The 26,295-nt window shown below is 35.3% G+C and overlaps 3 protein-coding genes and 1 pseudogene across 3 annotated transcripts; 3 read left to right on the forward strand and 1 right to left on the reverse strand.

The window, feature by feature from the left end:
- Window positions 1-270: 270 nt before the first annotated feature.
- On the forward strand, window positions 271-10,541 carry LOC122586334 (annotated as a pseudogene).
- Window positions 10,542-14,176: 3,635 nt separating this feature from the next.
- Window positions 14,177-20,007, forward strand: LOC122586558 (DEAD-box ATP-dependent RNA helicase 14-like). The gene is made up of 9 exons (XM_043758541.1): window positions 14,177-14,218; window positions 14,669-15,014; window positions 15,596-15,724; window positions 16,176-16,244; window positions 16,739-17,008; window positions 17,491-17,841; window positions 17,918-18,195; window positions 18,951-19,286; window positions 19,366-20,007. Exons 2-9 carry the CDS (start codon window positions 14,694-14,696, stop codon window positions 19,628-19,630), a joined length of 2,019 nt encoding a protein of 672 aa, XP_043614476.1. The 5' UTR covers window positions 14,177-14,218; window positions 14,669-14,693; the 3' UTR covers window positions 19,631-20,007.
- Window positions 20,008-20,847: 840 nt separating this feature from the next.
- LOC122587610 (transcription factor MYB98-like) lies at window positions 20,848-22,405 on the forward strand. The gene is made up of 3 exons (XM_043759785.1): window positions 20,848-21,089; window positions 21,169-21,295; window positions 21,896-22,405. The coding sequence occupies exons 1-3, from the start codon at window positions 20,848-20,850 to the stop codon at window positions 22,403-22,405; spliced, it is 879 nt and encodes a 292-aa protein (XP_043615720.1).
- Window positions 22,406-22,913: 508 nt separating this feature from the next.
- Window positions 22,914-25,522, reverse strand: LOC122589202 (tRNA (adenine(58)-N(1))-methyltransferase catalytic subunit TRMT61A). The gene is made up of 4 exons (XM_043761452.1): window positions 25,434-25,522; window positions 24,816-25,287; window positions 23,906-24,150; window positions 22,914-23,358 (listed from the first exon to the last, which is right to left on the reverse strand). Exons 2-4 carry the CDS (start codon window positions 25,262-25,264, stop codon window positions 23,117-23,119), a joined length of 936 nt encoding a protein of 311 aa, XP_043617387.1. The 5' UTR covers window positions 25,265-25,287; window positions 25,434-25,522; the 3' UTR covers window positions 22,914-23,116.
- Window positions 25,523-26,295: the final 773 nt, after the last annotated feature.

The raw sequence follows: 26,295 nt of genomic DNA on the forward strand, positions 1-26,295 counted from the left end.
GATCTAATGGTTCTAAATCAAAGATGAAATCTATCCAAGGGTTCTTGTTTGTTTAGGAATGAATTTAACACCTTGGTATATATATATATATATATTGGTAGATAGTGAAAAAAAAAATAAACCAACAAATCTTGTTTAACAGTTAGGAGGTTTCCGTTTTCCTTATAATTTATTTTAAACATAATCTAACTAAGTAAGTAATTTATTTTACAAAAATCTAAGTAATTTATATGTAGACAGCCTTAAAACCTCTGTTTCATTTTAAACATAATCTCCATCCATAAAATAACCCCGCCATTACGCCAGCGCGAAACCACTGCCTTCGTCGCCGCGGCTGCCCGCCCGCCACCTCCGCCACACCTCCCGTCATCACCATCATTGCCGTCATCACCGCCATCCCGGGTATTTTTCTGGTACGCCCTAAATCAAACCGATTGTTGTATCTATACTTGGTAAAAACCCTACCCGTTAGTTGTATCGCGGTTTTTAGTTAATCAAATAAGTACAAATACAAATGGGCAGAAGTAGCAGCAAGAGACAAGAAGAATCATACAGAAAAAGCAGACAACATATATCATCATCTGATTCTTATTCTGATTCTGCTGATGATGATTCCGTCAAACGACGTCGTTCTTCGAGCAGCCGTTATCGGGACGCTGACGGCCGCAGAAGAAAGAAGAAAAGTACCGAAATTAGTGAAGAAGATATTGCTAAATATTTAGCCAAAAAAGCAGTGAAAAAGGCATTGAGAGTTGCAAAGATATTGAAAGCAGAGAATGTTCATGTTTACGCCGATGACTCCAATCCTTTCGGCGATTCTAATCTTAATGAAAAGTATGTTTCTTGAGCTTTTCTTATCATTCTTTTTTCACAAAATATATCCGTTTTTGTTTCGATTAGTGTTGTTTTAGTAATCTGTTTGATTGGGAAACTTTTGTTGCTTATGTGGAAACGTAGGTCGATTAGTTAGACGTATGTCGGAAATAACGTTGGTTTGTTGGAAAAAAAAAAAGGCATCGAGAGTTTTTTTGGATCATGACCCTTTTTCTAGGAGCAATCATAGGCAATGAGCAGCAGCTAGTGAACTTATGTGATGATGAAAGGGCCGGTTTCTATTAGTAACTGACAACTACTATTGGCAGTAATTCCCTTTAAGGTTAGGTGTTCCAGGAATTCTTATTATAAGCATGCTAACAAGTTATTTCTTGGAGAATGGTAAATATTTTGAATACATAAATATTCTTGACATCATGGGTAGGTGTATGTATAAATTAGTTTAATACATTTAGTCTTTTAGACTTGTGAATGCATTACTTAGACCCAGATTATCTGAAAGTCCTTGCGTTTTTAAGTTGACTAGTGACTTGATCATTGGTTAAAAGGTGTTAACGCTAATTAACTTTTTTGCCTGACTAGAGATGGCAGATCACATGGTTTATATGTAACAATTTAGTATGAGAATGAATTCTCAACACGTCACATGCTATATATTTGTTGTGTTAAGACTCCTCAAATACATTTTTAAAATGGAACTTGAACTTCTTTGGTTGTTCTTTGATTTTTCTTTTCAGTTGGGAAGTTTTTTTTTCTCTGCTGTGATTATATTGGCATGGATAGCCTTTTTTTTTTTGAACGTTAAAGAGATTTTATTTATATGAAACTAGCGAGAAGCTAGGAGTACATATAGAATGGGAAAATACATTCGAGAGATTAAAAAGTAAAACTATCCCAGAGTTTCCAATCCATAGTTTGGGATAGCCTCTTTTACGAAGCCATTTATTTCAGTCAGCTTCCTTTCTTAACACAAGTATCGTATCCTCCCAATCTTTTGAAATTAGGGAATTCTCTAAAAACTTTAAGATATTCGGGTAACTACTTTTTAGTTAGCTTTGGAAACCTTCAACGATTAAACCACTCCTACTCTGTCTGTGATGCATCATTCAATTGTTAGCTAGTCATCTAACTGCATCATTTCCTTTACTACAATAAATTTCTCCCTTTTTCTCTCTTTTTGTGGTGGATCTGTAAGCTCTTTATCCCACCATATCACTAGTTATATTTGTCAGTATACCTTTTGATAAGTTTTCTAGGAGGTTCCTTGGCATATTTCCTACTCTTAACTGTCTTCTTCGGCTTTTACTGAATGTTGATTCACGACTTCAGCTCTTCTGGACACAAATATTCACAATTGAAAACTTCAGAGAATGGCCGTTCTACATTTGTATTAACTTGGTGGATGATCATCGCCTTGATATGCCACCTCTAAATAAGAGTATTTAGCAAGTAGGGATTTTGCTACTAATTTCATAAGGTTGGTAGTGCTGTTGTGGAATGAGAGGATTTAGGGTGATTTTAGGTTTGTAGTCCTGAGCTCTGTATAGGATACAGATTTCCAATTCCTTGGAGTCTCAGTTTGATGAAAATCTCAATGTTAGTGCTGTTGAGAGGAGTGATATTATTTGTATATATTTTGTTTATAGTTTTTCTGTAAATCAAGGATGGTGGTACTTGTAATTTCATGCTTATGGACACACACATCAAATTATTTTGTGCCGTTTTTAACTTAGCAATGTTGATCGGTTAATCGATTACATGAGGCAATGGAATGGGTCAGTATGTTTGTTATCATGTTTGACTGGTTTGTCATGCAGTGGGTTTTCATATGGGGCGTGTGCTTGTATCAATTTTTTAAAGTTTAACAAGTATTGAGATTTTTTCCCTATATAATTATGCTATTAAAGAATCACATCACGGAAAATTGATCAAACTGTACTTTTTCGTTCTAATTTCTCGGTGGAATGGTAGAAACACATCCAATTTTATTAGATTGAACATAACAAACAACTTCTTAATTTTGACCATTAGAATCCTTCTCCCTGCTAGGAAACACTATGCAAGTGTAATATTATTGAAAAAGAGTAACAAACTACTGCTAGGATCACTACTCATCAATGGAAATGGGCAGTAACATTTAATCCCCAATATTCTCTGTAACGCTCTAGCACCCAGTTGAGGGTGTTGAGTCACTGTATTATGACTTAGCAATCAGTTTTAATCTTTTTTGATACCATTCTTTATGCATTATAAATCTGCAAACAAACACCCCTTAAGTCTGAAAATAGTCCCATTTCTGTATCCTTCTCAGAATTTCCTCAGGTTCTTACGATACTTCGTTATAAATTATTCTACTTAAAAAACTGTGTAGCAAGTAAAATAGTTAATGATAGCCTATATTAAGTAATCCCTTTGTTTTACCCACTCATTTTTTGCAACATAGGGAATTAAACTATGGCAGGTTTTCTACCCACACTGGTATAAGAATTTTTTAGGGAAACCTTTAATCTTAAAGTCGGTAGGCCCAACGAATGCTACTGATCTTATATAATTTGCAGGTTCGTGTGGGAAAATAAGATTAAGCGTGATGTTACCCAAGGAGTTCCTCTTGACATGTTTTCTCTTAAAGCTGAAAAAAAGAGACAGAAAGAAAGGATTGTATGTAACTACTTGTCCTACTATACTTGATGTAGGCTTCTTTTATATTCCTCTATTATTCTTTGTATATATTCTTTAGTATATTGATCAAGTGAAATCTATAGTAAGAAGAGAATATAGAGAATGGGTATGCGATATTACTACTTTTAGAAAATATTAAGTAATTCTACAACTTAAGTATGTGCTCAATCTGTTTCATGCAAATCAAACTTTAAAGATCGTATGATGTTTATTAGTTGCCTGAATTGTTGAAGCCTGTTCATTAAACCAAATGTAGTGGCCCATTCACGTATATGTCTATATTTTACTACCTGTTCATGATACTGCAGGCTGAAATCAAAAAAGTTAAAAAGAGAAGGGAGGAAAGGGCTATTGAAAAAGCACCACATGAGGAGGAAATGGTAAGTTTAACTTTGTACAACTATTCTTATATTTACTCCATAAGTTTATGATGCTTAGAAACCTGAATCCAATATATATTAATTATCAATTGCTGTTTGACTGTTGTACTCAAGTGACAATGTATAACTTGATGCTAATTGTATTGCAGGCCTTGCTGGCTAGAAAGCATGCTCGGGCCGAATTCCAAGACTGGGAAAAGAAAGAAGAAGAGGTGAGAGTGCTTTATTGTTGTTTTCACATTGAAGTACTTGGAGGTGATGAATTGAGCATGTTAGGAAGGTTAGGTAGTGGGTTCAAGTTTAAAAGGAACTTTTTTCTCAGGTTGTGTTGGTTTGACCCAAATTACCTTTTCTGTCCCATTTATTTTAAATTTTGTAAGTACTCAACATGTCAAAAGTGGGTGTTTTTCAGTTAAATTATACTTGGGATTATTAAGTGTATTCTTTTTAAGCTATTTCGTTTTATCTAGTATGTTGACTTGTTACAGATTCAGTGTAGCCTAAATCAGTCAAAATTACCTTCTTCAAAACTACAACTCAGTTCAGCTGTAAAAATTTCAAGTATTGACTCATGTTTTCACAGTTTCATTTTGATCAAAGCAAAGTTCAATCTGGAATACGGCTGCATGAAGGGCGTATGAAGCCAATTGATATACTGTCTAAGCATCTTGACACTTCTGATGAATTTGATATAGAGATAGAGGAGCCATATATGGTTTTTAAGGTACAGATTGTAGTCCTTTCTGTTCAGATTCTTGTTTTTTTTTTTGTTTTTTTTTTTCATGCTTCTCTAAAATATTTTTCTATGTCTAATTTTTTTTCTTACTAATTCAATAATAATACTCTTGCCAATGGTTGGAAATTTTGATCCATCCTATATGAATAGCTCAAATTTGGTAATGTTTTATCTAATTATCTCTAATGGGTCAAATAGGTTAAGCTCAAAAAGTCAGATTAGGAAAGGGACAAGTCAAGTGGGCTGAGTGGATCAATTGGTTGAAAGTCATCTGAATTGTATACAAGTTCATAAAACTTTATAAGTTGCATTGTTATAAAAATTTGTTTACTCATCTGAATTGTATACAAGTTCATAAAACTTTATAAGTTGCATTGTTATAAAAAAAAATTTACTTTATTGTAAGAATATATGTTTGTATACATGTTACAGAACTAACAAAATATAATAGAGTAGTGCTTATAGGCCAGTTGACCTTCAAAGCTATAAGATTTGACTAAATAGGAAGCAATATATATGGGCTTTGCGGGGTAAATGATATCTTAAATGTAATCAAATGCTTAAAATCTTCTATGTTACTTTCAAAAAAGCTCAAGTAGCTACTGTAAAACTGTAGTTTTGCAATTGCCTTAGATGAAAAAGGGATTAAAAAAGCTGTTTACATGTAACCCAACCCGTGGCCCATGCTATAAACTCTGTTTTAACTTATTGTTAAACTTGCCTGACCTTCCATAATGCCACCCTTACCCTCGCCTCGTTTTATATACATCGACTACTTTCTCTAAAAAAGCTGCTCTCGTTCCTTAGGATAATGGAAAAGGACTTTCGATACATAATGGTATTAGATGCTTTTCTTTTTTTTGATTTACTTCTTTTGTTCTGATTTAGGGCAGTTTGTCAGGGGATTGTTTTTAAGACGTCTTTAGAGAATATAAAAAAAATTAAGACAGGAAGCTCCAAGAGCTCTTTGTTTTTTTGAATGTGGTTTGGTTTTTCATGTATCTACTATCAATTAAAACAGGGTTTGACTGTTAAAGAGATGGAAGAGCTTCATGAGGACATAAAAATGCATCTAGACCTGGACAGGGGAACACCCACACATATACAATATTGGGAGGTAATCTCTTTCTCTATCATTTTATAAACATCTGATGTTTCTTTTCTGGCTATAGCATTTTTTAAAACTAATTACATATTTTTCATGCTCCCCACTTTCATAAACATAGATATTTAATGACTTGTAAAATATGTGTGTGTAATTTGTCGATTTGGGTTATATTTCTTTAACGAGTGAATTAAATAAATAAAAAATCAGCTCAAAAGAGATATGTGGGTCGAAGTTTGCCTAACGTTTATTGCTATTGCATGAAGCATCTTAAATCATCAACATCTCAAAAAATTCTATTCAAGGTACCCCCTTTTGCTCGTAATAAGTATCCACTCGTATAATTTCACCCAGTTTTAATAATGTGCAACGTTGATTACACTTTTAGAAAGTCAACTGTCCATTTTATATACATTCTTGGGATCATTTATGCGATCATGGGTAAATAAGGGTAGAACAGGAAACATTTCTAAGTAGTATAATTTTGGAACAAATTAAAATAGTAGGGTGGATAATCATTTTGAGATGGATAGAGTGGTTACCCAAGATATCAAGGTTTTAGATGCCATGACGACGTCACAGCAGCAAAATTAAACGTGGTCAAAAGGAACCATCATTGTCAATTGCCATGTCATCAGCTCCGGTAACCGGGTCAGATTACCTTTAACTGAAAGTTTACAAATTTGGTAATATTTAAGAAGATAACTTGAACTGTGATGTATTTTTCTAGCCTCAAAATATATTTGTTATTAATAGTTAAAATTTGGCAAATGGCGGTTCCTTGGCAGTTTACTATCTGTTCGTAGTGACTAATATGTGTAAATGGTATTTATAGTTCATTATACTCGGAGAAGTGCTAACCACCATCAAAGTGGCGTAATGGTCAGGTGTCTTGAGGTTCTCAGAAGAAGTCTTATGTTTGAACCTCACTAGGTAAATCTTAATGTTGGGGGTGGCCGGGGTAAGGATTCAAAAATGTCGCGGGGATAGACTGAACAAGGAAAACCTCCATTTTTATATTCGGAAAAGTGCTTTTGAGCAATAACTGAAAAACCCTTCAAATATCGTATTAATCTTATTTATCTAGTTATTTGTTTTATTTTATTAAGAGTAATTTTTCCTTTTAGAAAGGCATATATCTTATACATTCACACATATATACAATTTTTCCACCATGGGACTTGAACCCACAAGGCCACAACAGTAATCCTTTTTAGAAAGTAGAAAATATGAAAAAAATTTGTATGTGTTGACTAGTACTTACAATATATGTTCTTCCTTGTTCCCTCCGGTTTTGCCACTTATGTAGATTTAATGTGTATAGGGTCATCTCTTAACTTACATGCATGTTGTTGCTTACGTGATCATGATGCTAAATAATTTTTGTAGGCACTTTTGGTTGTGTGTGATTGGGAATTAGCGGAGGCTCGTAAAAAGGATACACTAAATCGGACTATAGTGAGAGGTGAACAACCACCAGCTGAATTAGTTGCAGAGAAAGGGGTATGCATTCGAGTATTGAAGTAGACGTAAAGAAACTTCTTGATGGAAAATCATTTGCCGCACTTGAACAGCTTCACTCTGAAATTGAGTCACAAATGAGTTCTGGCAGGGCCAAGGTCGTTGAGTTTTGGGAAGCTGTTCTGAAACGTGTTAACATTTATAAGGCAAAGGTATGACTTATCATTGACACATTTGGAATCTTAAGTATTTGCTAAATGGGGGCTACTCAAAAGCAGTTCTGATCGATATGGGTATTGTTTGTGCTACTTAAAACGGTTATGGGGCTGTAAGCATTTGATCACATATTGAATGATCTCTCACTCTTTTAGCGAGTCCGACCATCTGAGCTCTTCCCTTTTAGCTACTTCCGGTTGTACCTGTTTGGCCAAATGAATACAACAGGGTGTAACTTCTACTTATAATTGGATTGAAACTGCCACCTCCAATTTTCTTTTAAATGCATATCTGGCTGCAGGCTTGCTTAAAGGAAATTCACAATAAGATGCTGCGAAAGCATTTAAAACGTCTTGCGCAACCGGATGGGAGTTGCAGGGCCATGGAAAAAGACAAAACTGTTTCACCTAAAGTGGAGGAACAATTTGATCATGATGGAAAAGGTATATATAGATAATTATTTCCAGTAAAGCATCTTAATATTACCATGTCTCAAGAAAAAAGTTATTAAACAGTTTCCGTTTGTATATAGACGATGAAATCCCTCTCTCTCCTTAGTTAATACCTAGACACGAGCCAATGGAGGAAGAAGAAGAAGAAGAAGCCGGTTCATTTTCGCCAGAGTTATTGCACGTTGATGAATTTGAAGCAGCAATTGACCCTGATGAGGACAGGGCTCTACTGGTGAGTGACACTGGCACTTTCCCTTTAAATTATCTTTTAGAGGTTGCAGATATCCAGTTGGTTAATGGGCCAAACTGGGTTTGGGTTGAGACAGACCGGAAACACTCTGCCAAAAAGTTGTCTTTTTGCATTATATAGTGTGTGTAGTATGATTACAAAGATATAGTTTATTTATTACCATGAATCTTGTGTTGTAATAAAAAAATAATGATTCATGACGCTTTGTATTTTAAAAGCACAATATGAGTTACCCTTGAGTTTCACGTACACGAACCTTATATGCTTTACTTTAACTTTTTTTTTTCCTCTTAATTTTTGTCTCTGTTTGACTCAGTAATAATATAACAATAATTGTAAGGGAACTATATGTGAGTAAACGTGTTGGATGTGCGACATCTAAGTTGTTTTTTGAAGCTATAGGTGAGTAACCTATTTGTGTCTTGTAAACAGGAAAGGAAGCGTACGGAAGTTGTGAAAGAACAGCAGAGAAAGTTCAAAGAAGCAATGGCTTCGTGCCCACCTCCCTCTGAGAATAATTTGGAGATGAGGGCTATCAAAGCAATGGGAGTGATGGATAATGGTGATGAAGTGTTTGGAAACAGCGATGAAGTCAATGTTGACTCTCAGGTTATTCTCTTCTCCTTATATGTCCTCATTTTATTACTACATGGCTTTGTATACATAGTACAAGTACTTTGTAACATAATGAACATAAAGTAACATAATTAACATGGTGAAAGTTGTCATACAAGGAATCATCCAACTTCATGTGCCTACTAAGAAGTAATTTTGTTTAATGGTCAAATATCCAGTTCCATGCCAGATACAACTAAATAATCATTGGAGTAAAATGAAGTTACTTATGTACCTCTTATCCTAACCTAATTTTAGATTTCTGATTTCATTTAACAAAGGCACCACTCATTCTCTTACTAGAATGTCCTTTTTGTTTATTTGATCTATTAATTCCTTGTACACTTAAACATTTTCACGTACAAACAACACTTTTTGTTCCATGTTTTACTACATTTGATTGTCTGATTACTATTATATTGAATATTGCATAATCACTTTTTCGTACTCAGATGCCCACTTGTGGGATAAGTCTTTTAGATTTAAGGGAGGCAAAAATCTTTATTTAGTAGGGGTAGGGTACCAAATTGATCATCTAGTTATTGTTTACATGACATGCATGCATCTGGATTTGCAGGTATACTGGTGGCATGATAAATATCGGCCAAGAAAACCCAAGTATTTCAACCGCATGCACACTGGATATGAGTGGAACAAATACAACCAGACTCACTATGATCATGACAATCCACCTCCAAAGATTGTGCAAGGCTACAAATTCAATATCTTCTACCCAGATCTTGTTGACAAAGTAAAAGCTCCTAATTATAAGATTGAGAAGGATGGAGATAGTTCTGAAACTTGCATCATTCGGTTCCATGCTGGCCCACCGTACGAAGATATTGTAAGTTTTAACCCAATATTTAGGATTAAAGTATAATTTGAATGCATACTTGTAAGATTGATATTTAGTACTTGAACATATCACATAACCAACCTATAAAAATCAGTAGAAGAATGGACTAATAATGGGTTTGCAGGTCGACACAGGCCGCCCCATTATGCCTAGTAAAAATGTTGCCTTTTTTGAGCTTCTACCTGACATGCCCATTAACCACCTAACCACCAATGCATGCAAATCATTCTAGAAGCATAAACTGCTTAGTGAAGTTCAATTAAGCAGTTCAGTTAGACTTTAGATGGCTAATATTATTTTTGGTTAGTGACAGTTGCTGGTATTGTATTCGGTATTAACAATGATTTCTAAATTTGAGAAATATTCATTTGACATCATAAGTCAAACTCTCTCTGTCCTGCAATGGGGCAGATTTAACGTACTGGGAACATACTTTGGGTAATTTTATGAATGTTTGGGTCCTGTGCTGTAGGTTTGTAGCCCTTGCCCAAGTAATTAGGTCTATCCTGATATTAGAAACTTGTAAAAGTAATTAGACATCGATTCTGAAAGTTCAATTATTTAAAAGAAATTGACTGGGAAGTAATTGTTTTTCACACTGAATTTGCCTTTCTTTCCTCTTTCTTTTAATAATTATACATGTTGCTGCATATGTGTTTTTTAATGGTACGCATACTGAAGAGGCCCTCAATCATTTTATAACAGGCATTTCGCATTGTCAACAAAGAATGGGAGTATTCACACAAGAAGGGATTCAAATGCACATTTGAGCGTGGAATCTTGCATGTTTACTTCAACTTTAAGCGCTACAGATACCGCCGATGAGTCATTTGCATCCATCATGTAGATATATTTTGCATCCAATCAAAGTTGTATTGATATGATAACTTCTTATTTTTAAGGTAACATATTGCTGTTCATCGGAAGAAAAAAGGTATAATGTTTTCTTTAACCATATAACATGAATGTGTGTTTATTATCATTGAGTAACTTCAACATTAACATGAGTTGATTATTAGAAATTTGAAAAAATAAAAAATCATACTCATATTATTTAGAAAACATAAAATACATATTTACCAAAAAAATCATTATATATAAAACATATTTATAAAAACCGTGCATCATGTACGATATTGAAACTATAATGAAAATATAATGGGAAATACTTTGGTTATGGAAGAGTAAATTGTCATAACTCATAACCACTTTTATTTGTATTTAGTAATTGATACTGTATAATTTATATATTTAACTAGCGTTGTATCCGCGCGATGCAGCGGGGAATAAGAAAAAAACGTCGGTGGTTTGTGGGGCGGCGGCGATGAAAAAGGAAAAAAATAAGCCGGCGGCAGTGGATGGTGGTTTGATGGTGGTTTTTGGGGAGGTGGTGGATGGTGTTTATGGGGGATAGCGTACATAGAAGGTGGATTGCGGCGGTGGATGGTGGTATTTGGGGCGGTGGTGGATGGTGTTTATGGGGGGAGAAAATCAGAGAAGGGGGAGGGAGAGAAAATCAGAAATCGGATGAACGTATGTGTGTGTAATGAGCGCGATGGAGAAAAAATATGGTAGTATAAATTAGGAGGGCATAAAAGACATTTTAAAGGTAGAGGTGTTAAAAGGGGGGTGGGGTAGTTTGCTTATTAATGGAGTATAGATAATATTTTATTTTATTATTTTTTGACAGAGAGCTAGTAGTTAGTATTTGAGACACCATAGTAACATTCAATTGGACAATGCCTGAAATGAAACCTGAACTTTTGAAACTCCCTTCTGGTAATTTATTCCTACAAATGTAAAAAGTAAGATTTAAACTTTGGTAGATTTTTCCAGGGTTTAAGACATGATAAATTTTCCACCAACCCATTGGCAATATTCTATTATTATGAAATTTATTTATTTTTTAAATAAAAAATTGTCACCCTGGTTCATGATGAACTCTATTTACACATGCTTTCTAAACTTTCACTCAATTTGTACAATTAGTGCCTCGATATTAGCCATGTGTATGGGTTGAAACCCTGGCCAAACTGACTTAGCCTGGTTCTCGGTGTAAAAGCTCGTGCCTAATGTAAAAGTAGGGGCTTTGAAAGATTCATTATCCTCTTACAGTCTTACTTGAATATGTTTTTTTTGTGATCATTTGGCAAATATTAAATTTTATTTTAGTTATATTATATATATATATATATATAGAGAGAGAGAGAGAGAGAAAGAGAGAGAGAGGGAAAGAGAGAGAGAGAATCAAAATATACTAAACGCAAATGAATTATGCAAACAAAAATCGGTCGTCATTCTCAATATAGGAAAAAAACAATGGCTAACGGGATTCAAAGAGTATTATGCAAGTACAATAAATATAGTTGAACTCAACTCTTTTAATAAAGATAAGCAAAAGACAAGTTTCTTTGACAAAAAAAACTAGAGACAAAAAGTAGGTGAAATTAATTTCAAAAATGTATACAACAAAAGACAATTAACTTATTTTCTTAAAACACCTTTATAAATTATTCATGTAATATAGTATACTTTTTGAAGTACAAATTGCAACTAATGTATACTATATAATTATATAAAAATTATAAACTCTATGTTGAAAAGTTATACTTTTTGGAATACGAGAAATGACTAATATACTCTTTTTAACCTATTTACATCATTTAATTCTGACTCTTAAAATACATATACTACCCATTTTACATTAATTGCCTACAACTAATTGCCACCGTCACCACAACCACCAGTCACAGCCGCTGTCGCTACCACCATTACAACATTGTGTGAGTGCCTGTAGTTCTTTTCTAACTATATATATATATATATACTCTATTTGCTATGGTTGTATTATTTAATTAATAATTATATAAAAAAATGCGTGATTGAATGATTAATAAGTAACCACGACAAAAACTAGCATTACATTTAAATTACAGATAAAAAAAGGTATTCAGACCATTTATTTACACCAACTTAACTCACTAATCGTTTGACCGACTCAAACCAGTTTGGAAATGATAAGTTCATCTCGCAACATCATCAAAAGAGATATATTAAAACGAAGTGCAAAGGTGAAAGTTTTAATGAAGTGTCTAATTCATGTCGGATTAGCGGGGTGATCATCGGGTATTACTACCTGCGCATAATTGAATTCTTGCCATATTTGACATATATCTTTTAATCAAACTTTTACTATATAATTGTTGATGAAACTACATATTTAACATACATAACAAAGATTTACTTGAATTTTCATACTTGAAACTCCGTAAGACATTTTCATACCACATGTTAAATAATATGGAATATTTTTTTTACGTTGTTATTTCACTATGGTTTCTATGTTACGATTCGTTTGACGCCGTTGGCCCATAGTGCTACCATAATTAACGTCATCTTAAATTTATATTTTACGTATAGCAAAATACTCACATGTTATTGTTTTTGTCATGGTTGCTATGTTATAATTTATGCTAAATATTAAGAGATATTCATAAATCGGTTAACAGTAATATGCACAAAATTATGTTTTGTCAGTTCTATTACAACAACAAGAACTATTTATTTGTTAATGTTTTAGAAATATATATATTCAAAACAAATATTAAATAACTTGTTAATTGAGTTAAATATATCCATCAATAAACTAAAACAGGATTAACATGTCCTTGAAATGACATGTGACGTAATCCTTGATTCATACGTGTCCTTTTAATTTATTTATTTTGTTAAATTCGCTTTTTTAGTTGTATATAAATTCAATTTTCTTATTAGACTTAGAATTAAAGTCTAACTCTTAACTTATTAATACAAAAGACATTATAACCTTATTTAATTGATCATTTTATCATTAATAAATTGTCTCTTTTTCTTCAACTACTATTACTTATATTAATTATAGTAAGTTATTAACATGAAGACTTTAAAAATTGAGTTTACGATCCGAAATCACAATACTGTTTGTCAACATCCAATATGCTTATAAGTTTCGATTTTAACGTGGCTTAAAAATTTAAGATAAATCCAAAACTCTAACTAAACATTTATTATATTTATTATTATAATTTAGCTTCGATCATCAATTTACTTTAACCATAATTTGTTACTTATGAATCATGTATAGTTACCGGACCGGTAGTGGACTATTAATAAAACCGAAAAGAATTTTTTTGTTTTGGAAGTTTAACTTGAAAGAAAGAGGAGATAAGAAAAAAAAGAAAAAAGAAACAAGAAACGGGTACGTGTCACGTGTGTGAGCGAGTGTTAAGTAAAAACCTCCTAAACCTATCTCTATAAATACCTGCCATCATCGACATTACCTGATTCCTTTTTCTTCCGCTTTGAAGCGCGTTTTCCTCTCCGCCACTTGCCTCCTCTTTTTTCTTCTTCTTCTTCTTTTATAATCAAAAGAAATAAAAGAAAAGAAACAAAGAGACAGACAGAGAGGAAAACCTAATTAATAATAATAATTTACAATAATTTTTATATCTATTTATCGAGGGTTTTGTTGTTTATCCCTAATCAAATTTGAATAAATTTTAACCCTAATTGTTGTATCTATCTATATCTATATATCTATACTTACCCTTCCTAATTATTCCGATTTTATTTATTTCAATTCAATTCGCCTTCAGGTACTTTCTATTCTCAGATCTGATGTAAATTATCATATATATATATATATATATATATATTAATTGTATACCTTTGTATAAACCTTAACTTCAATCCCCCATTGTTATTATTGTTATTATTATTGATATTATTATTGTTAGGGTTTTTTCTGATATAAGGATCTCATGTGTATATATATAAAATATTTTGTTATTCTATAGTTTATGTTTGTTTTGATTTTAATTTTTTGAGTTTCCTTCTGTTGAATTTTGTTTGTTTTGTGTGGACTTAATACAGTTAAATTTTGATTTTTAAAATGAACCTTTTTATATATATATATGTAGATATGTATGCTTAGGAAATTTTATAGTCTGCCGTTTTGATTGTGTGCCCGCTTCTGAGTGACCACTCTCGAAAACTCGAGAGTTTAAGTTTGTTGCTTACCGAGATATGGTGTTTCATTGGTGTAGGTTAATCGATTTTTGATTTGGCGATATGTCTGCTACTGCGACTACAACAGCTACTGCTGCTCCCCGTTATGCTCCGGAGGATCCAACGCTTCCAAAACCCTGGAAAGGGTTGGTTGATGGCAAGACAGGGTATCTTTATTATTGGAACCCAGAAACCAATGTTACCCAATACGAGAAACCATCAGGTCCTAAAGGTGCAGATAAACCACATAAGTCGTCTGCGGTGGCTATAAGCTCTGCAGTTCAGGTCCAACAAGAGAATGGATATATTGATGATGACGACGAAAGATATGGTAGACATAGTAACGGAGGATCAAAGCTTTCCTCTGGAACCAGAGGTTACGAAGTACGTGCTCTATCTTGCGTTTTGTCAAGTAAATTATGTGAATTTTTCCGGAACTGTCTATTTTTAATCCATGGTGTCTTGGGATTCAGTTTATTTGTTTCCGCATTCAGGATTGTTGAGCTTTTTTGTTTAGTTTGTACTTGACTTTCTTGAATCTTATTTGTTAGATGTGCACATATTTTTTAGTTCAGAACATAAGTGTTTGAAATAATCTATGGCATTGACACCCAAAATACAGGGAGAGTTGATTGTTAGTTTTGGCATTTCTCGTTGTTGCATCATAATATCGGAAACAAAGATAAACAGCACAATATAGGCAATAAATTGTTATACTTTATGTTAATATTGATAGTTTATTGTTAATATTGTAGTGAATTTGGTTTGTTGAGTCACTACTCTTTGCCAAATTTTTGGTAATGAAGTGCCTGAGTTTGGTGAAATGGGAGATTTGTTATTAAAAGTGTGATGATGTTTTATATAACATAATTTTAATTTTATTAGTTATGTTTTAAGGTTAAGGAAGTTTTTTATTTTTTGCTATTTGCGTAGATGAACTGATCAGTGTCTTGTTTTAATCTTAGAGTACAAGAAATGGTTCACATTATACACAGAATACTGGGGCGCTTGCTACTAGACCATACGGATCAGCAGGTGGTGGTGGCGGTTTATCCCCAGATGCATATCGCCGGAAGCATGAGATAACTGTCACGGTAAGCATCATATATTCTTTATCAGGTGCAAATTTGACAACCTATTGCATTTACTGTGCAATATATTGTGAGTTGTGTAGGATACAACACGAACTTTTTAATTTCTATTGAACCTATTGTTTTGCCTGTGTTATTTTTATCTTTTCTATTTTAACCCTTTTTATCTTAAAATCCACCTCTTTTATGAGCAAACATAAAAATCTGTGGTACTAAGGCGGCCTCTTTAAAGTCATTTGCACTTATAACGTAAACTGATCATTCATGTATATCATTAATGGACAAATCAACAATTGTATGTATAGCACATATATTTTATCTATAATGCAAATTATTCATGTCAAAGCAACTTACATGGATTGTAAAGAAACTGGGTGCATACTATTTTTAGATTTGTTACATGTTATTGTATGTTGTCAAGAGTTCTTATATACCAGTGCATTTTGATTATCAGGGTGATAACGTGCCTCCACCCTTTACATCATTTGAAGATACTGGGTTTCCTTCTGAGTTGCTTAGAGAGGTATATTTTTTGTTTTCTTACAGCTCTTGATTTCAGCATGACGTGCAACTTATGTGAAGTGAAGAAGGCATTCAAGTATTAAATACATGTTACTCTACTGTCATTGCTGAAGTTCCATCAATTTTCAGACTCATGTTCTGTTTTTTTCATTGTTAATTTTTTCCCAGGTGCGATATTTGCTCCAGGGAGGAGCTAAATGTCGTACACTGTGCCACCCTGTTTAAAGGGGTTGCATCTATCTTGGGAGTACTCTTAACGGTGGACCAACTTAATCAACGGGCTTTCCGAATCATCCATTTTCGTGGTGGTGACTTCCGATGGTGATGATTCAGTTTGCCTGCCGCTTGGTCCGACTGAAGAAGAGGCCTCCACCTGGAGGGAATGGATTTGTGGGGATGGTGCTTCTCGCATCTGTCACATGAATTAAGCCCATAACGAAATGAAATCAGATGTAGCTCTGCTTATGGAGGTTGCTGGTTCTTATCTTATTTTAGGTACTTGAGGCAGGGTTTTCTGCTCCTACTCCTATTCAAGCACAATCTTGGCCAGTTGCTCTTCAAAGCCGTGACATTGTGGCCATTGCAAAAACAGGATCTGGGAAGACATTGGGTTACTTGATTCCTGGATTTATTCACCTTAAAAGGGTCCATAAGAATCGTCAGATGGGGCCATCAGTTTTAGTTTTATCACCCACTAGAGAATTGGCTACACAGATACAAGTTGAAGCAGTCAAGTTCGGGAAGTCATCAAAGATTCTATGCACGGTATGTCCCTTGTAGTTCTTTGCAAATTTGCCAAATTGGATTTCAGAAAAATGCGAGAGATGGTAAAATAGGTGAGTCATATGGGTTGTCTAATGATTTAGAATGCTTATTTGGGAAGTGGGGGTCAAAAGTGTTCCGGCCAGGCTGAATCGCTGAAACTTAATAGAAATCACCTATATTCGATTCCCACTTCCCACATTTGTGGTAGTGGATTAACATGGCTTTTTCAGGAGTCCTGGGTTTTATCCAAGACATGCGTGTAATTAAGGAGTTGGAGTAGGCTAGAATGTAGTTCTAAAAAAAAAAGAATGATGATCTGTTTCTTTAGATAAAATGATTTAGGAGGTTTGATGTAGTACTAGACTTCGAGGAACTCTTTTGATCCCTGTTTTTCTTTCAGATAGATTTTGAAACATTTTCAAAGTCAATTAATTCTTTTACATATCCCAGCTTATGCTAATGCTGTATATTTTGAACTGAAGTGTTTGTATGGAGGAGCACCAAAGGGCCCACAACTACGAGATCTGGACCGTGGAACTGATATCGTGGTTGCTACTCCTGGTCGCTTGAATGATATTCTGGAAATGCGAAAAATCAGCCTGAGTCAGGTTACTTACTTGGTCTTGGATGAGGCGGACAGAATGTTGGACATGGGATTTGAACCTCAGATAAGGAAAATTGTTAATGCAGTTCCAGCACGACGCCAGACACTTATGTACACTGCTACATGGCCCAAGGAGGTTCGAAAAATTGCTGCTGATTTATTGGTTAATCCAGTTCAAGTGAACATTGGGAATGTGGATGAGCTTGTTGCCAATAAGTCAATTACACAGGTGATAGATTTATTCACCTTCATATTAGCTTTGGTGTACTATATTAAATCGCTCATCGAGTTGTTTATGATTGCAGTTTGTTGAGGTTGTGTCTCCGATGGAGAAAAATAGACGACTGGAGCAAATACTTCGATCTCAAGAACCGAGATCGAAGGTCATCATTTTTTGTTCTACAAAAAAGATGTGTGATCAGTTGGGTCGCAATTTGACCCGACAGTTTTCTGCCGCTGTTATTCATGGAGACAAATCACAGGGTGAGAGAGATTATGTGCTGAATCAGTTTCGTAGTGGCAAGTCTCCGGTGCTTGTAGCAACAGACGTTGCTGCTCGTGGATTAGATATCAAGGATATTAGGTATGAAATTGTATCTACTTCTTAGTGCGATCTTGCCTGCTTACGATGATTGGTGGTCCAGTTGGATGTTGTCTGCACTCTGCAATTAAAAGATTAAAATATACTTGATCAGGAAATTTACTTATTCAAAATGGATTAGTTTCGGTCTATAACCTGATGTCCTAAACTGGACACTCTGAATGCTTCTTTGTGATTCGTTTTAGTTAAAGAAAATATATCCAGTTTTTGCACCATGAAATGACTAGTTCTCTTCAGGTTTTAGATTGGACTTGCCTAAATGGTGGCTGAGTAATATGTTACAGTTGGTTCTTGGTATTGGTTCCCAAACAACTTTTACTGTCTACCCTTGCTGTTTATGATATGTATCAAGCCCGAAAACAGCAATATATTAAGAACACGACAATATGTTGATAATCTGGATAGGCTCCAGTAGCCTGATTCTGGATTAATGCCCCAGCAGCAACCCTAGTTCCTAAGAACAATGATAATATATTTCTCTACCTAAAAACCGTGGCCTATGGCCTTATTTAAATAGACAGACTTCTTAACCTAACTTGACCCACTAGTAAATAATAATAATAACTAATAATATTTAATAATAATCTTAGACGGCCCTTAATCCCCTGACCCATTTGGCCCTTAAATTTCTTCAGCCTGATTCATATCAGTTTACAAGCTGATGCATGCCCTTTCGGTTTTGCTTTATTTGATATTTGGTTGAATGAATGCTGATCTCTCATTAATTCTTTATACAGGGTGGTGATCAACTATGACTTCCCTACGGGGGTTGAGGACTATGTGCATCGAATTGGAAGGACCGGTAGGGCTGGTGCAACTGGAGAGGCTTATACGTTTTTTGGGGACCAGGATGCAAAACATGCCTCTGATCTCATCAAAGTACTGGAAGGGGCAAATCAGCGTGTCCCCACAGAAATTAGAGGTATGGCGTCACGCAGTGTAGGGATGGGTGGCAAGTCTAGGCGTTGGGGACCTGGTCCTGGGTCTAGTTTTGGAGGTGGCCGTGATGGAGGTCGTGGAGGACGATCCAGTTCAGGCTTTGGTGGACGAAGTAGTTTTGGAGGCCGTGATAGGTACCAAAAAAGAAACCTTTTTGATATTATTTAATCACCACTATTTTTTAGTATGCATTTTGACCCTTGTTGACTACAGTAATAGGTTTTCTTCTGGTGGGTACAATAATCACAAGAGCTTCAATGATGGCAATGTGGGTCCTGGAGAGAGGCGGGGCAGGAGCAGAAGTCCACCCAGCAAAGTTGGTTCAGGATGGGGTAGAGCCCGCAGTCGCAGCCCTGAGAGATTTGACAAAGCACCGTTAGCGGCAAGAAACAATGTGAAACCCTCACCTGATGTGTTTCGCCCTCGTTTTCGTCAACCTGGTGGTGATGAAGAGGAAGAAGGTATGATTCGGGAGTAAGCTGATGCTGGTAGCTGCATAGTAACCGAGTGTTTTTTATTTTTTAAGTCATCGAAACATGGTTTTGAGAAGGTGAAAGAATTCAGTATTAAGTAGGAGAAATGATCTTGGTTCGCTGGTATAATATGTTGAAATTTTAGCAAGCACGATCAATGTCCTAAAAAGGTGGTTGGTTGTGTTTGGTCTCAGACACCTAAACACATTGGTGTCAATGTAATGTAGATGTGTTTGAGAATGAGTGATTAGTGTATTAGTTTGTTGTTGGATGATGGAATCATATGAACTCGTGTACAACATTTAGGTCTTTGTACTATTGGTTTCGTTTAATGTTTGGTCTTATATATAATCTATATATAGAACTGGAACGAATTCTATTATATGTTAGTATTTCGTTCCGTTTGGTTGATGACAGTTGGAGGACTTGAAGACCCATGTTAAACATTAAAAAACTGATTACAAAGCTATAAAGAAATTCCTGGTCTAAAGTTAAATTTAGCACAATGTGCATAGTAGGTTAAATGCCCTCTTCCCCCAACCCAACCCCCCTTCTTGGATCACCAGAGTATCTACAATGTTTAGAAGCTTATGTTTGCTTCAAAGGTTGGTCGTCTGAATGTGCTACACCACACTCAGTTTCTTTCTTAGCACTATTTAGTTTAAATCTTTCTCCAAGACCCCCCTTTGTCTCCTGAACGAGCTCTAGCCAAGACCATCACTAACATTGAAGAGCCCCTGTTCCTCCCATTGGGTGAGGCTGATAGCACCCTCGATGCTAACCAGATTATATTTCTTACAGCTTTTACAGTCTAAACAAGTGACCACATTAACATAATATTAGTAACTCACAAGAATTTATTAGCCTGCATCTTTCATGAGTATGCTGTATGCATAACACAACATCTCTTTATGTAAACCTTCTCATGGAAACTTTTGAGACATTAGAGTGCATATTGAAATCCGCATATTCGGAAATAAATGAAAAGGATAAATTTTTAATACAATCAGCTTTGAAATCATGGAAGGTGTCAACTGTTACGGAAAATACTTTCAGTTATATCCTAAATTTCCTATTTCGCTACCATTTACTAACCAAGATTCTTGCTGTTGGAACATATAATCATTCTTATGATCCATTTAATCCATATTGAGCATTTTCACTTAATGGTTTCTTTAATGAGTTGATCTCTTTAAATGGTTCAACTTCTTGGAGTTGAACAATGAAGACATACAGAGATTATCAGGAACCAATGGATAAAGCGGCAGTTTTTCAACCATTCAACTTTCAGATATTCGGATCAGCCTTCGGAAATTCTCCCAAAGAGGTTTCGTGCTTGAATTTAGTTGAAAACAAGAATCAGAAGACAGGAATCGGCAGGAAAAGCAAGGGCAGAAGGAAGAGTGGGAAAGCTTGGCGGAAACCTCTAATCGTAAAAGGACAGTGGAATCCTGAAGAAGACAGGCATATCTCCTTCGTGTTTAACTTATTTTGCTTATTTACTGTATTCTCAACAGCTATCCATCAAATGTTAATTTTGCAGGTTGTTGGTGCAGCTGGTGATGCAGCATGGAGATAGGAAATGGTCACTTGTTGCCGAAAAGCTTCCTGGAAGGATTGCAAAGCAGTGCAGGGATAGGTGGCAAAACCATTTGAGACCAGATATCACGGTATCCTTTTCAGTCAACAATTTGTTAGCAATAACTCTCAAACCCATAACCACCAGTTTCAAGAAACATGATTAGTGTAAATAGGTTTTAAGGTCTAGTTGCTATTTTTACGGTATTAGATTATGTTCGCAGAATATCGATCACTTGGTTTTATGGGCACCCTTTCTTCATTTGGTCACTTTTGTATACGTCATTATACATCTGCAGAAGAACCCTTTCCAAAAATCAACTGATATGGATGTGAAACCAATGAATGCTTAATGAAGTGGTAGCAATGTTAACGCCTTAAATAAAATTGGGTTGGTTCAGGTTATAAAATATATATGGTGGGTCAAATGGGTAAACTTCTTAAACTATAGAAATACAAAGCATGTCAAATGGGTCAAAAGTGACTTGAGCTGATATACTTGAACCTTCAAAATACTTGATTGAAAATACTGTTCACAAATTGCAGAAATAAGTTGCAAGAAATCATTGGTGGCTCAACTGGTCAACCCAACCTAACCAGTACTTAAAAACAGCTCTTCTGACCCAAACCCATTTCAATCGTCAATTTGGAATCAATTGGTTGTCTTTTTGAATTGTTAAAATTATCTGCAGAAAGATGCATGGTCTGAGGAAGAAGACAAGTTACTGATCGCAATTCACAAAGAAGTTGGGAACAAATGGTCAGAGATAGCAAGAAGGTTACCAGGTAGGAGTGAAAACACCATCAAAAACCATTGGAATGCAACCAAAAGGAGGCAGCTTTCGTCCAGGAAACGTGGCAAGCCTAAGTACCAGTCCTTATTGCAAGAGTACATCAGAAGTGTCCCTTCAGCTTCTTCATCTGAAGATCAACTCAACATCAACAAAAATGACGATAAAGAATATCGGCTTGTTAATGCGCCAAAAGTTCCACTTCAGACAAGCCACTCGTCTGATGTGAATCACTTGTTTCCATCTGCTTTAGAGGAATACAGTTTAGGTCCTGTGTTTGGTTATATGCCAAGTGGGTCAATGGCCAACGAAAGCGGTTTTGAGTTTGACAAGGTGCCGTCTCATTTGACTAGTCAGTTGGAATTTGATTTCAAGAAGGAGATGGACTTTCTGGAGATGCTCTATCAATAGAAATCTTTAATAAGTCTAGTGTTTGTCGGGATTATGAATCTAACATTGGACAATAATTCATGTTTGTAGTAGATTTATGTTATTGTTCTATATGCACTTTTAACGGGAATAATGGATTGTTTATTGGAAAGGCACATGATTTTTGAAAGGTAAAGTGAAGCATCGTTTCATGATGTAATTTAGTTTCCTACTGTAGAACTCTTTTGCTTGTGGGATGATTTCCCCACGAGAAGGTATTAGAACAATGATGGGACGAATTGCTACAATGATATATTCTAGTGCAGTAGTGCTCAATGTAAATTTCCATATTTACTGCTAATGTAAAGAGGCTATCTATCTATCTTTCTTCTAGTTGTATTCCAAAAACACATCAAAACTATGAAATCTTCAATGGTTCGTCAAGTTGCCCTTAGAGCGACTGACCACCATCTCAGTTTTTTCTTAAAGAAAGGCAAGAAAGAATAGGAATGAAGGGAGAAATCTTGCTTAACGACACTGTAACAAGGTATAAGTTTCTTTTCTTCAAGAACTTAGATTGAAAGCCTATAAATATGGTGGGATCAGCTTGCTTTAACAGAATTTCAAAACAAGATGCTTGGAAGTAAACTTTTTGCTAGACATTGTACCTCGTTAAAGCTACAAAAAGACATACATTGAACCAAAAATAACCGGCGCACCAAAATTAGAGTCTAATGCGGACCAAGGGTTTCATCATACGACACATTTAAGTCTAGCAAATGTTAGATAGCCGGTGTGCCCTTTTGCCTCACCAGATGGTCTAGCCATCACAATAGATGCACCAGAACTATCTTGTTGCCAATCACTAGCTTCAGGTGAGTTGTGCTTCCTCTTGTTTGGACGGGAGCCAAGAGTACCTTCCACACTTTCAAATTGGCCCAATTTCACTTCTCGAACTTCATATGTGCGCAAAAGGACCTCAAATGTTCTTATATCTGCAAACCCCCAGCATTGTAAAACATTATAAACCAGTTCCAATAAACCCTCATCATCAATTTAGTTTCATTCCATCAAAAAGTGCAAATTTGAAATGTGAAGCCAAATGCAAGAATTTATACTGGTTCATACAAGCAACTTTTAGATCATAGCACTCATTTGATACTAAAGGTGGCAAAATGGGCTGGTAGGTAATGTACTAATGCTTAGCAGAAAATGTACTAATCTATTTATAAGTGTGGAAATTGAGAAAGATTGAGTAAGTTGGGTTGACCCAAACACATTGTTCTCCAAATAATAGAAGTCTATTTTCTCGGGCATGTCTAACAAGAATTATATTAGTTCAGTCACAATCACACTTCTAGTTTAGAAGAGCTTATTCACTAAGACTTCATTCAATGCAACTTTCGGCTCATTTAGAAGCAAATAGGTCAAAACTGCACATCTACAGGTTTCGGAGATGAAGTTATCAATACAGTGGACTTCATAAGTTCCTAAAATTCAAAAAGAGATAGTTACATTTCTATACATTGAACAGGAACATACCAGTAAAGTTTGACGTGAGAGTTTCAGATGAACGTTGTACTTGTTCAATACAAGGTGAGAATGAACACAAGACTCCATCTGGTTTCAACATTTCTCCAGCTGAAGGAATAGCAAGCCAAGGCTGGGGTAGATCCAAGAAAACCGCATCCGCCATACCACTTAAATCTTTTGGGAACCCCTCACCTTGGATATCTCTGACTCCCACTGTGACCAAATTGTTCAATCCTGTCTTCTCAAAATCTTCTCTGTTGCAACAAAATACAAACACCTCAGAAAAAATCATGTCATGTTTACAACTCATCACTTGTAATAGAAGTGACACTTTATTCTGGTTTTGATATGAAACCTTATCATAATTAACTTTTGAAACACCCTACTTCAGCAAATCCATATTAGGATTAGCAATTTGCTACAGGATACGGTATAAACAGATTAGGACCTAAAAAGGGAATGGGTTTGGTGTGACCCCCCAGACCCACTTACAACCTGCTGACCCGTTTATAAACATATAGTAATAAAGTCAATTTCGTTTCCCAGAATCCTTAACTACTTTATGGTGCCCATGAATACAATATTCTGACCTACATCTACTACTGTAACATTTATCATGTAGCTTTTGATAGCAGTCCAGACTCCAGGCAGTAAACGAGTCAATAGGGCTAACACATTTACTAAACACGTATGGATCAAAGATCAAATTTCGACACAATTAACTAAATGGGTCAGATCAAGTCAGGTCAGCGTTTTAATATATGAACCTGCCTACCCAAATACATACACATAAAATTATAATAAAAGCACACTTAATACACCTTAAATCACAATACAACGGCCAGAGATTTGATTATTATGACAAACAAACAATCTAAAGTAACACATAAAGTATAAATAATATAATCAGAGTGTTTACCTAGCAGCCGCAGCTCTCTGTTCATGAAAATCAAACGTGTAAACGTGTCCAGTAGGAGCAACAGCCCTAGCTAACGAAGTCGACAACGAACCACTTCCAGTCCCCGACTCAAGCACGACACAACCAGGAATCAATTCCAAGTACATAACAACAAAACTAATATCCGCAATATAAAGAATCTGCGTCCGGTGACTCAAAACCAACGTCCAAAGCTCGGGCGTTGGAGCCAGCAAGTAAACAAACCCGCCTTTGTGACTAGACACTTTGGACCCAAACGGTTTCCCTATCCAATCCGAATGCTTAAAAACCCCGAAACGGTTTTCAAGAACAGATTTTTCACTTACTTTTACAGCCTTCATGGTGTCGTGTTTTTCGTATACGATAACTAAATCTCCATCGGTTATGTTCCGCTTAAACGATAGTTTCTTTGTTAAATCAGTAGGTAACATGTTTTAAGATCGAGGTCTAGATTCTGCATAAATGTACATTTGTAAAAGTTTAGATTTCCTTGAGCTAATACAATTTTAATTGCAATAAATTAATCAATAATATTTATATGAATTGTAAAATTTGATATATGTAAGTTTACAATTGACATATGTATATGTATATATGTACCTGAATGAGATTCCGATGAAACGCCGGTGTGGTGGAATTGGGGGTTTAGGGTTTTAGATTGATTTGATTAATTAATTGATGCGTTACTATTTTACTCAAACCTTATATTGTTGGAATTTGGCAAATTAAGCCCTTAATGTATTATTGTTTACGTTTGTTTTTTCTTTAGAAAATAGAGATCTAGATAGGAGAAATTCCGGTTCTTTTCTACGGTGAAGCCATTGAAATAATATCTTTTCAAAGGTAAAAGCATTGTTGTAAAACTCGTCGAGTCGATCCGAGTAATCTCCGAGTACTTGCTACAAGGTAGGGTTTCGAGTCGGCCGATTACTTTGAGTACTCTTCGACATGGCCACTTTGACCCCCCGAGTACTCCCAACTCGCTTGTCGGCCGCCCTGGGAACGATTAACGACTTCTGCAACCTTGGGTAAAAGACCTTCCAGGATCAGCCTTTCTATCTTTGTGTAAAGGTGAAGCCATGTACATTTTACCTTTCCAAACCCGGCTTTCGCCAGATTGGCTACCATTACCGTTGTCGTTTATTTTTTCTTTCTTTCCTTTTTTTTTATAAACGAGATGGATACCCGCGCAATGTGGCGGCGGAAAAAGGTGGTGACGGCGGCGACGGTGGTAACGATGTGGTTATTTATCTAAAAGTAATTGATGTAAATGGTAGTGTAGTTATTTTATGATTAAGAGGTGTATCTTTTGTAAATAATTTTATTAAGAGTATTATAGAAATATTAGGTGAAAATATTTAAATTAATGAATAAAGGAGATAGATAGTTTGAATAAATTTGGTTGGAAAATATTTTAGGGATATATTGGGTATATTTAGTGTGTAAGTTAGGATTGTGTTGA

The sequence above is a fragment of the Erigeron canadensis genome, chromosome 2, assembly GCF_010389155.1.
Source record: "Erigeron canadensis isolate Cc75 chromosome 2, C_canadensis_v1, whole genome shotgun sequence".
NCBI classification, from domain to species: Eukaryota; Viridiplantae; Streptophyta; class Magnoliopsida; order Asterales; family Asteraceae; genus Erigeron; species Erigeron canadensis.

Excerpts from the sequence above, each read along its gene's own strand:
- LOC122586558 (XM_043758541.1), top strand. The coding sequence starts at position 14,694 with ATGTCTGCTACTGCGACTACAACAGCTACTGCTGCTCCCCGTTATGCT. Across the intron at positions 15,725-16,175 it reads AGCATGAGATAACTGTCACG|GGTGATAACGTGCCTCCACC; the intron begins GTAAGCATCATA and ends TTTGATTATCAG. Across the intron at positions 19,287-19,365 it reads AGTTTTGGAGGCCGTGATAG|TAATAGGTTTTCTTCTGGTG; the intron begins GTACCAAAAAAG and ends TGTTGACTACAG.
- LOC122587610 (XM_043759785.1), top strand. The coding sequence starts at position 20,848 with ATGAAGACATACAGAGATTATCAGGAACCAATGGATAAAGCGGCAGTT. Across the intron at positions 21,090-21,168 it reads TGGAATCCTGAAGAAGACAG|GTTGTTGGTGCAGCTGGTGA; the intron begins GCATATCTCCTT and ends TTAATTTTGCAG. Across the intron at positions 21,296-21,895 it reads ATTTGAGACCAGATATCACG|AAAGATGCATGGTCTGAGGA; the intron begins GTATCCTTTTCA and ends AATTATCTGCAG.
- LOC122589202 (XM_043761452.1), bottom strand. The coding sequence starts at position 25,264 with ATGTTACCTACTGATTTAACAAAGAAACTATCGTTTAAGCGGAACATA. Across the intron at positions 24,151-24,815 it reads CAGAGAGCTGCGGCTGCTAG|AGAAGATTTTGAGAAGACAG; the intron begins GTAAACACTCTG and ends TTGTTGCAACAG. Across the intron at positions 23,359-23,905 it reads TCTCACGTCAAACTTTACTG|ATATAAGAACATTTGAGGTC; the intron begins GTATGTTCCTGT and ends GGGGGTTTGCAG.